The 15,415-nt window shown below is 48.6% G+C and overlaps 1 protein-coding gene across 2 annotated transcripts in view; it reads left to right on the top strand.

Moving 5' to 3' along the window:
• Nucleotides 1-15,415, top strand: part of RAB31 (RAB31, member RAS oncogene family) — an 81,952-nt gene that overhangs the window by 17,906 nt on the left and 48,631 nt on the right. For both annotated transcript variants that reach the window (XM_070778951.1, XM_070778950.1), the window contains exon 2: nt 12,182-12,261. In XM_070778951.1, the coding sequence (XP_070635052.1) occupies nt 12,182-12,261 (80 nt within the window). The remainder of the gene's footprint in view (nt 1-12,181; nt 12,262-15,415) is intronic.

Genomic DNA, 15,415 nt, shown 5'->3' on the forward strand with positions numbered 1-15,415 from the left:
ATTCCTGCTGGGGAATCTTGTGCTGGAAATGTGAGATGGCCAGTGGCACCCTGGGACATGGCAGCTCCAGATTTGGGGGGACATTGCTAAGTGATGTATCACAGGGACTGAAGTCCTGAGGTTGGAATTGATGAGGCTTTAGTGGGAGGACCCGCCATTTGGGAAGCCACGTTCTTTCCCATCACTGCCCCTCCCCAGCCGGGGTCCCACGTGTGGGCTCCCAAAGCAGCTCCCCTAGTGCTTTGCTGGCTTCCCTGGGCTGTGTGAGGGGGTGTTGCGGAGCACGGACTTTAGGCGTGAGCTTCAGTAGTTGCAGCTCCTGGGCTCTAGACCACAGGCTCAGAGTTTCGGTGCACGGGCTTAGTTGCTCCACCGTTTGTGCGATCTTCCCAGATCAAGAATGGAACCCATGTCTCCCATGTTGGCAGGTGGATTCTTTACCACTGAGCCACCAGGGAAGCCCCTGAATTAATTGTTCACTTTAAAATGATTAATTTTGTGTTATGAAAATTGCACCTCAACAAAAACTACAAGTGTAGACTACTTCTACATGTGATATGGTTTAAACGTGAGCAGTTAGGAGGCAGAGGGTTTAGGTCCCAATATTAACATTTTGCCATCAGAGACACACGACACATGGGGCGTCAGCGATGGAGCTGGCTTCCAGCAGGGTTCCTGTAAGTCCGCCTTTGTTTTGCTCACTCTGATTAGCACAATCACAATGAAGCGCATCCCATAGAGGCCAGAATCTGTGACTCGGGTGATGGCCCTTTAAAATTTGGATAATACAAATGAGTGTGGGGAAAACTTGTTAGTGGAAAAAATTACGTTTATACAGAGAAGCTTAAAGAAGGAAACAGAATGTGCATGCTGATTCCTCTACGTAGGATCACATCTGTTCCTACTTAAAAATAGACCCAAGGAATCCTTTGTGTAGAATTACAAAGTTCAAAGGCTACAAAAAGGTACGTCATTCCCAATCTTTGTTGTTGTTCAGTCGCTTGATCTTGTCTGACTCTCTGCGACCCCATGGACTACAGCACACCAGGCTTCCCTGTCCTTCTCTAACTCTTGGATTTGCTTCCAATCTTGGATGGCTACTGTTAATGTATCTGTGTGATTTTTTTTTTTTAAGGATGTGTTTCAGGCTTGTGCTCACACACCCAGATATTTTTTTTAAAATAAAGAAGTCATTACAGACCTGAAAACGGATTTTTTCAATCTATAGATCTTGGAACGCTTTCCATACATAGCAGCTCATGCAGGTAGGCTTCATTGTTTTAAATGGCTGCATAATCACCACGATGACAGTTAGCCAGCACGGTTCTCATTGCTGTGGATGTATTATCTTGTTTAATCTTTGCCACAGTCCTACTTGGCGGGCCCTGCTACTGCTCCTGTTTCAGAGGAAGGAACAGAAGCACAGAGAACTAGTAAGAAAATTAAATCTCGTGTGTCAGACCCCAAACACACACTCTGACTGCTCCCAAATTCTGCTCCCCTGCACAGTTAGTTCGTGGGTGGGCTGGGGGCTATCATGAGTTCCGGTTTCCCTACAGGCCACCTCCTGACTGTTATTTTCCATTCTTCCTTTGTCACAGCATCTCCTAGGATGTACGCCGCATGTGTCTCACACTCTGGGTTGTGATCTCTTGGGGTTTGTTTCCTTGGAGTTCTCTTCATGTTTTCCTCCAGTTAAAAGAGACAGGGAACAACTCAGAAGAGCAAAACAATTATGATTAAGGTTTACAAAGTTATTCCCGAATAGTTATCAGATTTGGATCTTCTAGCCCAGAAAAGAGAGCATGCATAATTTCTTTTGCACACAGGAAGAAATCTCAGAGACTCCTCTCCTGTAGGGGAGGCAGGTCCTGGGTGTCCCCCTGGGATGCCATCTGGTTGAGAACCACTCTGAGATTTTCTGGGTGGCCCTGTCTGCCCTGCCACGTGGTGAGTGGACTCCAGGGTATACAGTGGGGCTGAGGAAGCCCCCACCCCGGGTGCCAGGGCCCTTGCTGTTTATTTCTTCCTTGTCTTGGCACTGGGTCATCTCCCATGCTGAGCTCTAGATTGAACAGTAGCTGGTAACCCAGCCCATGGATCAGAGGGTAGGACGCTGGTACTTGGTGACTTCATGGCATTATCAGATTCGGATGTTACAGAGAACAGATGTGCACTGATGCTTCACCTTTTTTAGAGAAGCTAATAGACACCTGGGACTTCCCAAGTGGCGCAGTGGTCATGAATCTGCCTGCCAATGCAGAAGACTCAGGAGATGTGGTTTGATCCCTGGGTTGGGAACATCCCATGGAGGAGGGCATGGAAACTCATTCCAGTATTCTTGCCTGGAGAATCCCATGGACAGAGGAGCCTGGCGAGCTACAGTCCATGGGGTCACAAAGAGTTGGCCATGACTGAGCAACTGAGCGTGCAGGCAAATGGACAGTGCAGTGATGCTGGCCAGCCTTGTGGCTACTGTTTTGAGACGCATGAACATAGAGCTGGTTTGGATCTAGAGTCCAGATCAAACGTCATAGAAAACTCAAGTTCCAAAGTGTTTTCCTTCAGTCAGCAGAACGGCAGAATGCTGCCGCTATCTACTTGTCCTGGCTGACTCCGTGTTCCTGGTCGCCAGATACAGTTTGCAGCTTAGATGCATTTAGCAGAAAAGGATTCTGTCTTGTAAAAACACAGGCTTGACGTGCGCCGGCTCTCGGGAAGCTCAGTTAAATATTCTAATCCTTTTCTGGGATAGAGGCAGGCACACAAACAGGATCGTGTCACAGATTTACTTGTGTGTATCTATACACACAGTCAGACCTTGGGCAAGTCTCTTTTGTGCTAGATTGGGTAAGGCACCAGATTCGTGGGTAGGAAAGCAAAGTTTGAATTGAGCTGCTTGGGTCATGTGGTCAGGTCACGGTGGAACAGAAATTTGTGCTCTCAGGTTAGAGAAAGTCTTTAGTTCCATCCCTGACCCCTCAAGCTGTCCAAACCACCGAGTGAAGAAACACTTCCTTTGGTTCGTCTGACCAAATTATTATCTAGCAACTTCTGGCCTGGTTGCCTCAATCAAACTGCAATCTTCCTGCCTGCTTGAGAGAGAGTCCGGTGGGGGAGGCGGGGGCAGTGTGAATGGGTCCCCAGAGTCAGAGCCTGAGTGGACAGAAGGGTCCAAGTTGAAACCTGAATGGTGAGCTCACCCCTGGAACAAGTCATCGTCTTTCCCAGATCATTGCTTTTTCTTCCTTGTTTTGTTTTTTTAATAAAGTCAATCAGTTGTATTTTTGTAAAACTAGAATGTAGAAATGGACATTCTCGTCTTGTCACTTGGTTTCTGAGTGCATGTGTAGCAATGCCTTTAAGCCATGACCGTGACCTGAGATGCAGATGAAATACGCCCGAGGTTCGTGAGTGGCTGAGGGGGTGCCCCGGCTGGCGGCAGCCAGACTTTACTGCTGGCCAGGCCCAGACATCAGGTGACATTTTCCAGCCTCCTGTTTGATGGGAGAGCAGCACAGAACGTTATGGTTTGGTTGTAACTGCCTGCAAAAAGCAGTAGGTGTGATGATGTGATGGCCTAGTCCAGGGGCGGGAGGAGTGGGCCTGGAGGTGGGGGGAAGTGACCGGGGTCAGCAGTAAAAGCCTTACAGATGCTTCCTCCTGGGGGTCCAGCTTCGGAAGGGCAGCCTTCTGCTGTGCTTCCCGTGGCCGGCGGGGCAGGTTCCAGTGTGCCCTGTGCTAAGTCACTTCAGCCACATCCGACTCTTTGTGACCCCATGGACTATAGGCCGCCAGGCTCCTCTGTCCATGGGATTTCCCAGGCAAGAATACTGTAGTGGATTGCCATTCCCTTCTCCAGCGGATCTTGCCAAGCCAGGGTTGAACCTGAGTCTCTTGGGTCTCCTGCATCGTCAGGCAGGATCTTTGCCACCAGTGCCACCTGTAGCTTCCTGTGGCCGTCAGGGGCCTTGCACGTGCCCTGAGACCCAGTTAAAAAAGAAGAAAGATACAGAGTGTCCCGCAGAACCCAGAGCAGGAATGTAGCTGGGCCTCAGGAAGGTATCAGAACCGTCTTTGGGCCACTTGGCTTAACTTCTGTCCGCACAGCGGCTTCTGCTTCCCAGCCCAGAGAGTTGAAAGGTGGCTGCCTCCAGCCTCCCATCCACACGGTGTGGTTCTAGCCTCCGGGGGCTTCGTCTCTGTTTCCCGGTCTCTATGTGTCAAGGAGGTGGGAGGGCACACGGAGATTGAGTCCTTCCCCCCAGTGCTGGACTGTATTGATTGTAAATCTGTCTGTGACACCGACAAGGCTATTTGGTTGAACAAAGATGTGAAATCTGGGAGCTGGGGCAGTTACAGCTTATGCCAGTCTCGGCATCCAGGGATTTCTGTATTTGGTGGCATAGTATTGAGAAGATCCTAGTAGGTCATTCTTTTAAAAATTTCTACTCCTGGTTATGTCCTACAGGCTGTCTAATACTTAGTATAGTTTTGCATGTGTGCAGTTTGTAAATAGATACACACCTATCAGAGGATCTACACCTCATTGTCTGCAGTCAGGGATGTGCAGGCAAAGCAGCCTGAGACTCATCCTTTATGGGATGTTCACAGTGCACGGAAGGTGTTGACCCCCAGCGTCTCTGGGAATATTCTCTTCTGGAAATATTCAGTGATTCATACAAGGGACAGTTCCTATCTTGGGAAGCATAAACTATGTATTTTCTTTCTTGACCCTAAAATAAACTTCTTAAAGAGTTGTATGTCCATGAATCTTGATTTATCCACAAGGACGACTTCACGTTGTTGGTACGTGAAGTTCACACACGTTGATCCCCTCCTATCAGCGTGAAGAGGTGGGGGTTCTCCTGGTAGCCCTGATGCAGGCAGCCTTGTGTTTCCTGGTCAAATTTCTTAAACTGAATGTGCTAGTTTAGCATTTATTCCTAAAGAACATAAATGGAAAGTGAGGGGGGCAGTATTAAATAATCTCCCTCCCAATTGGAAATTCACTGCTGCCTTTCCTGTGTATTTTGTAAAGTCTGTGAAATGCTTGCAGAAGTGCTGGATGACTGAGGGACCGAGCCGAGAGAAAGTCAAGCCAGCGTGATGATTATGGGAATGGCTCTCCTTACACTCTGCAGACTCAGCCCCCACCTTCTGATGCTCAGCTCCCCGCAAATACATCTCCTCCCTTCTGTGACGTCCTCTCCTGAATCTAGCGTGGGCATCAAGTCTGAGAGGAATCCAGTTGACCCTCAGACGTATAGGACAATTCCTCACCTGTCATGGGTCAAAAACTATCACCGTTTATGGGGAACAGTGACAGTCAGGAAGGTAGGCGAGTTGTGAGCAGAGGCTGGCGTCTCGGCTCATCAGTACTTCCCAGATATGTTGACTGTTTGCTTCTGGCCAACGAGGGAGCGTGTGTAAGTGCTGCAATCTAGTGTCGTGACTAAGGATCACAGCAGCTAACTTTCTGCATCACGTAGGAGCTCGGCTTGGGGTCAGCAAAGTGTTGAGTGTTAACTCAGGCCAGTGAGTGGTCTGAGAACAGCAGCTGTCAGGCTTGTCAGGGTCGGGATATAGGAAGGATTCCATCTGCCCGCCCTGCAGCGCTGAGCATGAGCGCCTGCTGAGTCTCTGTGTAGAGTCTTAGCTCTGACACGATAGACTGGCCACTGTCATCTGTGAAAACACCTGGCATATAGTAGATGCTCAGTAAAAATGCAGCAGGTGTGTGCAGTCTCTTAAACACCTCTGTTTCCTGGTTTGGTTTCCTTCCAGTCCTCTTAAAGTTCTCCCCGTGCTGGGTCTTCTTGATTCCACTGCCCTCAGGACAAAGCCCAGGCTCCAGGGGCTGGAGGGAGGAGGGCCATGCCTCCTTACCCTAGTCCAAGAGCCCTTGGGGTCCACGGCTGCGCTTCCCACTTGAAGGACAAATTCATGGTGTGGCGGTACCAGCTGATCTAGGGATAGCAGAGCGCCCTGGATGGTCACCGAGAGCTGTGGCTCCGATGTTTCTGTTTCCAGGAGCCCCAGGCTGGGGGCGGGCAACCTGGTGAGAAAGGGGGACCAAGTCTCAGTGTTAAAACCTAACATGGGGGCTGACATCTGTCACTTTCACCATTTTTCTACTTTTTAAGAGCAAGTTGTTAGGTCTAGGCCACATGCCTGTGCTAAGTCGGTTCAGTTGTATCAGACTCTTTGCAACCCCATGGACTGTAACCCACCAGGCTCCTCTGTCCATGGGATTCTCCAGGCAAGAATACTGAAGTGGGTTGCCATGCCCTCCTCCAGGGGATCTTCCTGACCCAGGGATCGAACCAGCGTCTCTTACGACTCCCAATGGCAGGCAGGGTCTTTACTGCTGTGCTACCTGGGAAACCCCCTAGCTTACACACAGGGGACCACATACCAGGTGTCAGGAGTCACTGGGAACCATATTAGAAGCTGCAATTATGATCATTCTGTGTCCTTATTTGCTAAACCTGAAACTTGGGAGGAGTGAATATTGGGTGTTTTGTAAGAACATTATAGAACAATAAAATCCCGCGTCGGTACAGGGAGCCCATGCAGGCTGGTGGGCTCCCCGCTGGGAACAGGGGGCCATTTGTCTGGAGAACCTGGCTTGCCCAGTCGCCACCCCACACGTGCGCTGCTTGAGCGGAAAGAAAGGTGACAGAAGAGCTGGTGGTTCCTCTGGAAAGAAGTGAGATTAAGTAAAACACAAGATTAGACAAATTTTTAAACAGTTAAGGTCACACTTTGTAAGACTCAGACACACGGCAGTGTCTGCTTGGCTGCACAGAGTCTGTGCATCGGGACGAAGGGTTCTCTGAAAAAGCTGAGAAGCAGCGGGGCTGCTATGTCGGAAGTGGAGGGTGATGGGACTCGCCGTTCTTCCCCTTTTAAGAAGCATCTTCCTTGTTCTTTTCCTTCTTTAACTTGTCGGAGGAGTGAGGCAGTGATAGGAGGAGACAGGGCAATTCGACTGAAAACTTTTCCACAGACAATAGAAACCAAACTAGAATCTAGACAATGTACTTTAAACTAGAAGATTCTGGATGATGCCATGAAAATCCAGTGTGCTGCAACTGAGTCCCAGCACAGCCAAATACATAAATAAAATAAATATTAAAATAATAATATATGCATGTTTATTATGTTCAAGGAAATAAAAGTTATGATTTCAGACTTTGGCATGCCATCGAAAACTGTACTGTGAAAATTTTATGGTGGAAAAAATGCAATAACTGATATCAGAAAATCAATAAATGGGTTTATCATCATGTTCAATACATCTTTAAAAAGAACTAGAAGATAGGTCAGAATAATTCCAAACTGAAACTCAGACAAATAAAAGATGGAAAATAAAGAAAAGACGATAAAGACGTACATGGTACGGTGAAAAAGTATAGTACAAGCACAGCGGAGTCACAGAAGGAGAGAAGAGAGACGACAGCAGAAACAAAGCTTCAGGAGATGATAGTGGACATTTCTCCATAGAAAATGCCTGGCTGGGTGCTGGGAGCTTTTATGGGCTCAGCTTTTGTCATCATCGCTGTGAATGTTTAGTCCACTTCTGCTCTGAAGAAGGGTTGGGATTATTAGCAATATGCCTGGAGTCCAAATGCAGGAGTCCCCCAAGGCGGGCAACAGAGGATGAGATGGTTGAATAACATCACCGACTCAATGGATATGAATTTGAGCAAACTCCGGGAGATGGTGAAGGACAGGGAAGCCTGACGTGCTGCAGTCCGTGGGATCGCAAAGAGTCGGACACGACTTAGCAACAGAACATCAAATGTTCCCCAAAGATCTCTTCACTCCTGGAGTGTTCTGCTTGGACTGCAGGCCTGAGAGTCTGGTTGGTACTGGCTGAAATCCCAAGTTTGAAAGTAGAATAAAGTTTCCTATGGAAATAATATTATAAATGGATGTTGGGGCCTTCATTGTAGAGAGCTATAGTGCAGGCCCAAGCTTGGGAAAGAATCATGATTTATTTAAAGCATTATGTCAACAGAAAGATGCATGCCTGAGTTTTAAAAGTTTGGAACCCAGCCATCAGCCGTCCTATTGGCGTCTTGGGGTGGCCTGTGCAGTCATGGTCACCCTGGCTCTGACACCCTGTCTGATTCCTTTGAAAGTTTAGGTCTGATGTGTAAGTGACCTAGGGGCTCCCCAGGTGGTGCTAGTTATAAAGAACCTGCCTGCCAGCACAGGAGAAGGAAGAGACGCTGATTCGACCCCCGGGTTGGGAAAATCCCCCAGAGGAGGGCATGGCAACCAGTCTAGTATTCTTGCCTGCAGTATCCCACGGACAGAAGAACCCTGCTGGCTACAGTCCATGGGGTCTCACAGAGTCAGACACAACTGAAGCAGGTTAGCACACAACGCAGCACAACCTATTAGGGAAAAGACTCTGACCAAGAATAGATATGGATACAGATGTACGTGTGTGTGTGTGTGACTGAGTCACTGTGCTGTACACCTGAGACTAATGATGAATGACATTTTAAATCAACTATGCTCAATTAATAAAAGAAAAGAATTGGTTTTATGCTGGTGGCTCCTTGGTAGCTGACAGTACGTCCCCCTCCCACTGGGGCAAGACCTAGCAGATGTGTCTTTAGGAAGAATGACTCTCTTATGGGTGGTGAACCTGGAAAGCAGTAGTAAAGGCCCTCCTCATGGGTCTAAGAAGTGGACTTCCTTAAGAAGACATTTACATCTGTCGGGGAGTTGATTTACCTGGTGAGAGCCTGTAGGGTTTTCACGGGACTCGGAAAACTGTGCTCTGACCCTCCAGCCTGCTGTGTGACCCTCAGGGAAGCCACGCAGCCTCCTTTCCTGCAGACTCGGGGCTGGATGGGCTGTAACAACGTCCTGTCATTTCAGGAAGCGGAGCCAGCTTCCTTCCAAGGGCGTCGAGTCCCCCGGAAGTCACGGGGCCGAGGAGAAGGGGTGAGCAGCCTGTGCCTCCCAGCCCTCCTCTTGTTCCTCGGATGCCTTTATCCACCCAGGAGTTGCTGCTTCAGAGCTTTGCAATTTCCTGTGGGACAGGCATGATCCGGGGCGTTTTCCTCCTGCCTCTGTGTGTGTGTGTGACTGTCTGAAAGAGGTCCTGCAGGAAAAGGAAGTCACCCAGCTCAGTGATTCATGACAACTGCCCTGCATCCTGCTCTGCCATCATCTGCCATCCGCGGGCAGGGCCTTCCCCTGGTGGCCGGCAGGGGAATGGCAGGCCCGGGAGCAGGCAATCCCCAAGTTGTCACAAAACCTCTGAGCCCACAAGATGATTTTGTCGTCGTTCAGTCACTCAGTTGTGTTCGACTCTTTGGGATTCCATGGACTGCAGCACTCCAGGCTTTCCTGTCCTTCACTATCTCCCGGAGTTTGCTCGAACTCATGTCCGTTGAGTTGGTGATGCCATCCAACCATCTTGCCCTCTGTTGTCCCCTTCTCCTCCTGCCTTCAGTCTTTCCCAGCATCAGGGTCTTTTCTAACGAGTCAGCTCTTGGCAGCTGAAACCCTTGGGCAGAGCAAGTAAATGGGCTCCGAAACGTGCCCCCTGGAGCAGAGTCCTGCCCATGAGAATGCCCCCTCGGGCCAGAGCCCTGGATGCCAGCCATTCCCTTAGAGGACAAGGGCTCTGCTGCTGGGGGGAGGCTATCAAGGGGCCATTGTCCCAGCTGGGTACGGGGGAGGCCCGGGTGCAGCCCAGTTCTTCCTGTCCAGAGTCGCTGGGGCTGCCAGGACTGCAGGGTGGTAGGGGTCTGCTCTTTCACAGGGACTTTAAGCTCAGCTCAGATGGGAAGGACGGGGCTGTGGTTTGGGGACACTGAGAAGCGTTAGCTGAGTCCTTCCTGGGGATGCAGCTGGAAATAGCAGTCGCATCGATCTGGAGTCCAAGGAGCTGGCGTTTCCTTTCTGTCGTCACCTCTTTGAACTCTGCACATCGACCCAGGGCTGCAAAGATGTAGCGTCTAGTGCGGCTTTTTCCCGGGGCTTAGAGCCAGTGCAGGCCACATGCTCTGGGAAATGACACCTTCTGGACAATGACCTTCTGATGAGGATCCCAAGCCCGAGGCCCTCCCGCCCCAGGTTTGCTAGGATTGTCCTGAGTGCGGGAGCGAGAGGGCACGCCCATAATTCAGATGCCAATGGTGTTTCAAATCTCATTTCATGTTTCAGTGTCTGGAGAAAAACACCTTTCTCTGAGCTTCAGCATTTTCTCCTTGATCTGCAGGCTTTTAACGTGAAGCTTTGAAGAGAAGCTCATCACTGTCTTTTCCTTCTTGGGCTAGGTGTGTCTCTTTCCCCTCTCACTTCTCTGTCTCGAGGGTCTGCAGTCCTCCCCTAGCAGATTCGCGTCCTGGATCTCCTCGCCGTGCGGCCACTCTCAAAGGGCAGCGGGGGCAGGAGCTTTGTTCTCCTTTGTCCTGCTTCCTGGGCAATCTCTGGACTTCACCTTGCCAACTCTCCCTTTGAAGTTTCCATTTTTGTCATCATGTTTTTAGTATCTGAGGGTCCGTCTTACTTTCTGAATGATCTTCTAAAAATGCATCCTTTACTTTTCTGTGGGTGTAGATCTCCGGTATTTCTTAGATGAGTATTTCTTTTTAAAAGATTGAAATACATCCCCAGGGACTTCCCTGGTGGTCCAGTGGTTAGGGGTGCATGCTTCCAATGCAGGGGGCATGGGTTTGATCCCTGGGCAGGGAACTAAAACCCCGGCATGCTGCGTGGCTTGGCCAAAAGAAAAAAATAAATAAAAGGAGAATGTTTAAAAAAATAAAATGCCTCCCCAAAGCTCTGTTTGCACACAGGGGCTGGTGGTTGGGGACACACGTGGCCTCTAGTTGGGGGACTCCACGTGTTCATAGCTGGGTCTGCAAGTGGGGAGACACACTTGCCTCTTCCATCTGGGCTTCAACAGGGTGGGGCAGGGTTGGGTGAGTAGCTCCCCCGGCCCCAACCCAAGCTGTGTGCAGGGTCGTGAGCCAGCCTGTTTCTGACACAGGTTTTCTGGAGTCAGCCTCCAGCATCCTCCAGCATCCTCCCAGAACATCCCTCCCCTGATCCCGTGTCTGGGGCGCCTAGGTGTGATTCTCTGCGGTCTTGCCTCTGGTTCCGATATTCTGATTCTAGCACTGCCTCCAGCTCTTGGTACCTGCAGGGAATGTGGGTGGGACTGACTTGCTCCCCCTGCTGCAGACCCTTAGGCTCCGGCTTCTTCTTTCACAGTGACCCCACCCTCCCTCCCCCAACTGTTCCTCTTTGTCCTCACTTGTCTGATGGTTGTCTCTTCTCCCATCTCTTTGACCTTGTGAATGTGTTTTTTTTTTTTATTCCTTAAACCATTTGACAAGGGATTTGGAAAGGACTGGAGGAAAATGCACGTGGGACTTCCCAGGTGGCACTAGTGGTAAAGAACCCGCCTGCCAACGCAGGAGACTAAGAAACGCGGGTTCGATTCCTGAGTCTGGATGATCCCCTGGAGGAGGAAATAGCAACCACTCCAGTATTCTTGCCTGGACCTGACTGTAGCCTGGCTGGCTACAGTCAGGTCGCAAAGAGTCAGACACGACTGAGCAACTTAGCATGCACACACAGAGAAAAATGCATGTGTCTGTTTCCAGTGAGTGAGTGGACCCCTTTCCTAACAGCTTTATAGAATTATTTAACAGAGAAAGAGCTGTACAATTGAGCAAAACTGGAGGTTCTTATGCAGCCATCAGATTCTAGAGAGAAAATGATAAACATGCAATAATTAGAATTTATCGTTCTTATAGGATGATACCTAGAAAAATAGATTACGTCTTTTTAGAGTGCTAAAGGTTTGAATAAAATCAGTTTCTACCAAAACAAAGTGATATGTTGCCATACTTCTTAGATCCCTCCCCAAATTTCCAAGTTTCTGGAAGCACGTGTATTGAAACATGTCAGTTCTAGGTTAATTATTGTGTATAGATGGCACATGTTTCTGAAATTTACTTTTAGCATACTTCTTTTATGAAGGCAATACAACTTCACTGTCAGAATTTCTGGTATGAAATAGAAGAAAATATCCCACTTCCCCCCAGCTGGAAGTAAGCTCCTCTGTGCTGGGTTCTGTTTATACTGGGTCAGAATCCGCCCCCATGGTCTTCATGGCTGTATTCTCGTCCTCTTCCAGGACACTGGCGTGGGGAAGTCCAGCATCGTGTGTCGATTTGTCCAGGATCACTTTGACCACAACATCAGCCCGACCATTGGGTAAGTTCTCATCTGTTCTTCCGATCCACCTTTCTTCCTTTCTAAGTACCTTCTAAGAGAGGTACTTACCTCTTGGGTACTTACCATTGGGTAAGTTCTCATCTGTTCTTCCGATCCACCTTTCTTCCTTTCTAAGTACCTTCTAAGAGAGGTCACAGTGTCTGAGCCTTCGGGGGTGTTCATCCCGGCCAGGGAGACTCAGTCCGGACTGTGAAGACTTGGACACAACTCAGGGACTTGGGCGGTGTGTCCAGTCTTCCTGTCCCTGCAGTCCCCTCCACCCTGCGCCAGCCGCTCTCACTGCTGCCTCGGGTTGTTTCCTTGATCTCCGAGTGCGTTATTCTGCAGATCACGCCGACTTTATTTCCAGATGGAAGTCGAGATCTGGGACGATCTGGGACGAAGGTCTTGCTTGAACCTGCCTGCCAGGAAACCTGGGAACGCGTCCACTCACAGCAGAGCCGTCTGCACGGCTCGTGGGCAGATTGATTTTACTTTCCTGGCTTAATCCAGTGTCGGCGTCTCTGTTCCGATGCTTGGGAGGGGGAGGGGAGGAGTGCCCTCCTACCCCCTGCCCTGCCCAGACCCCAGCCCTGGGACGTGAGAGCACTTCCTGTTCGCTTTCTCCTTGCTACGGATGCCTTTACCAGATGTGCTTCTGCTGTGCTGTTTCGCAGGTGGTTAATTTTTCACCATCTTAGTACTTGGCCCAGTGTGTTTTTCTCCACAAAGACAGCATGCTCTCTGCAGAGAACAAGGTTTGGTTTTCCTCAGCAGGGAAACAACGAGTGTATTAATTTGGGGAACTGGGTAGGATGGATGAGGACAGGGCAACGGCCTCCATCAGCCTTGAGTGGAGAAGATTCACGGCAGGGCACACGGCAAGCTTCTGACTCACAGCCATCGAGTCCACTGGGAGTCCACCGCCTCCCACGGTGATCACTGCCTTGGGAAAGACCTCAGGCTCTGAAAGGGCATTGTTTCTGCACCAAAAATTCATCCTTGTCACCCGATGACTCATGAGAAACCCTGACTGCTATTCAAGCAGATTGTCGGCATCATGAACAGACGTGTGCACCTCTCTTTCTAGTTTGACCTTTACAAGGACATCATGTTTCTTCTCTGCCAGATTCTGCTTCCCGCAGGTAGTGAAGCCAGTTCAGCATTGCTCACCCCCATTGCTCGGGAAGCAAAGACGCCTGAGAGTCTGAAGTTGAAAGCTAGCAAGGAGGCTGGAAAAAAAAAAACAAAAACCCAACCAAAAGAGCAACGGTTGTCAGTCTTCATTTCAAACAGTAATCGTCTTTCTCCTAGTGGCAGGAAATCAGGAACAGAGAGAGGTGTCTGCACATATAGGTATGTGTGTGTGTGTGCATGCTCAGCCATGTCCAGCTCTTTGCGACCTCATGGACTGTAGCCCGCCAGGCTCCTCTGTCCATGGGATTCTCCAGGCAAGAATCCTGGAGTGTGTTGCCATGCCCTCCTCCAGGGGATCTTCCTGACTCAGGGATCAAACCCGCATCTCTAGCATCTCCTGCATTAGCAGGCAGATTCTTTACCAGTTGAGCCACCAGGGAAGCCCCACATATAGGTGAATACATGCATATCTATGGTATGATATGCATTGCTACTTTCACTAGAGCTGTTCCTCGAGGGCTCACTGTATACCAACGGGGACTTCACAGCTGTCATTTCCTCATTTGACCCTGAAGCTGCCCATAGATCACGCAGGGTGGATTTGGGGCCTATTTCACAGATGAGCAAACTGAGGGACTGTGACCATCATCCCCCAGGGTGGCCATGAGGCTCTGTCTTCTCTCCTGACTGTGCCATCAGATTCTTTCTTGACCAGGGTCAAGGCCGTTTCAGGTCTCAGGCTTACCTCCGTCTTATCTGTAAAGTGAAAAGCGTAGTCTGGGTATATTTTTTTCCCCTAGCTCATAAAAGTCTTAAGATTTTAAAGGCATGAACTTAGTTTTCTAAACCTGAGAACTTTTTGTGAGCAGAGTTGCTGCGTTATTTATCCCATTGCCTAGAATATATTGAAGAATGAATGAAAATCTGATTTGTTGTTTAGTTGCTAAGTGACTTGTTTAGTTGGTAAGTGACTTGTTGTTTAGTCGCTAGGTCGTGTCTGATTTTCTGCGACCCCATGGACTGTAGCCTGCCAGGCTCCTCTGTCCTTGGGATTTCCCAGGCAAGAATATTGGAGTGGATTGCCAATTCTTTCTCCAGGAGATCTTCCTGACCCAGGATTGAACTTGCATCTGCTGCATTGGCAGGCAGATTCTTTTCTACTTTACCACCAAGCCACCTGAGAAAATCTGACTTACATCAATGTAAAAACAAAAATAAGCATCAAGACAAAATGTTGATATCGCTGTCTACATACAATTTTAAAAAGCATTTTTGGAAAATGTTCCATAAGCCAAGTTAAAGGGCGAAGGTTAAACTGGAAAAAAAATTTTTTTTAATACACTGTTACAAAAAGTTGGTATAAAATAGTCAAAAAGGACACAAGAAGTGGGATGACCATACCTGCTAAAAAGTAGGCAAAGGTCATGAACTAAAGATTCACAAAAGGAAAACAACTGAAGAGAAAATACTAAAATGATGTCAGACTTACGACAACCATGACAAAAACCAGAAATGAAATACCATTTCCTGTGTGTCATCCTGGAGCAGATTCGAGAGGCTCTTGTTTGCGGAAAAAATCATCTCATACATTTCAGCGGATGTAGAGGTAGGTACAAGCTACCATTTGGTGAGCATAGCAATGTGGAGAATATATGCTTCTAAGAAGTCCAAAGAATAGTTGTACAAGGACACAAAGATTCAGGTTCAAGGATATTCATTTAACCATTGTCATAATAGTGAAAAATAGGGGACCATGACATGGTGTGTAATATGCAGTCACCAGGTAATGATGCTGATCTATAGGCACAGAAATAGAAAGATGTCCACGATATATCAAGTGCAGGAGATACAAAATCTGTGTACCATCGACTTGGGGGATAAAAGTTGTGTCAACACCATTTGGAAGACAGTATCAACTTATTAGCAGTGATTATGACTGGGTAGTGAAATTACAACTGATTTTATGTTCCTCCTTTATATTCATTAAAAAAATTTTTTAATGAAGTACTAATTTTTA

This window comes from Bos indicus, chromosome 24, assembly GCF_029378745.1.
Source record: "Bos indicus isolate NIAB-ARS_2022 breed Sahiwal x Tharparkar chromosome 24, NIAB-ARS_B.indTharparkar_mat_pri_1.0, whole genome shotgun sequence".
Classification (NCBI taxonomy): Eukaryota; Metazoa; Chordata; class Mammalia; order Artiodactyla; family Bovidae; genus Bos; species Bos indicus.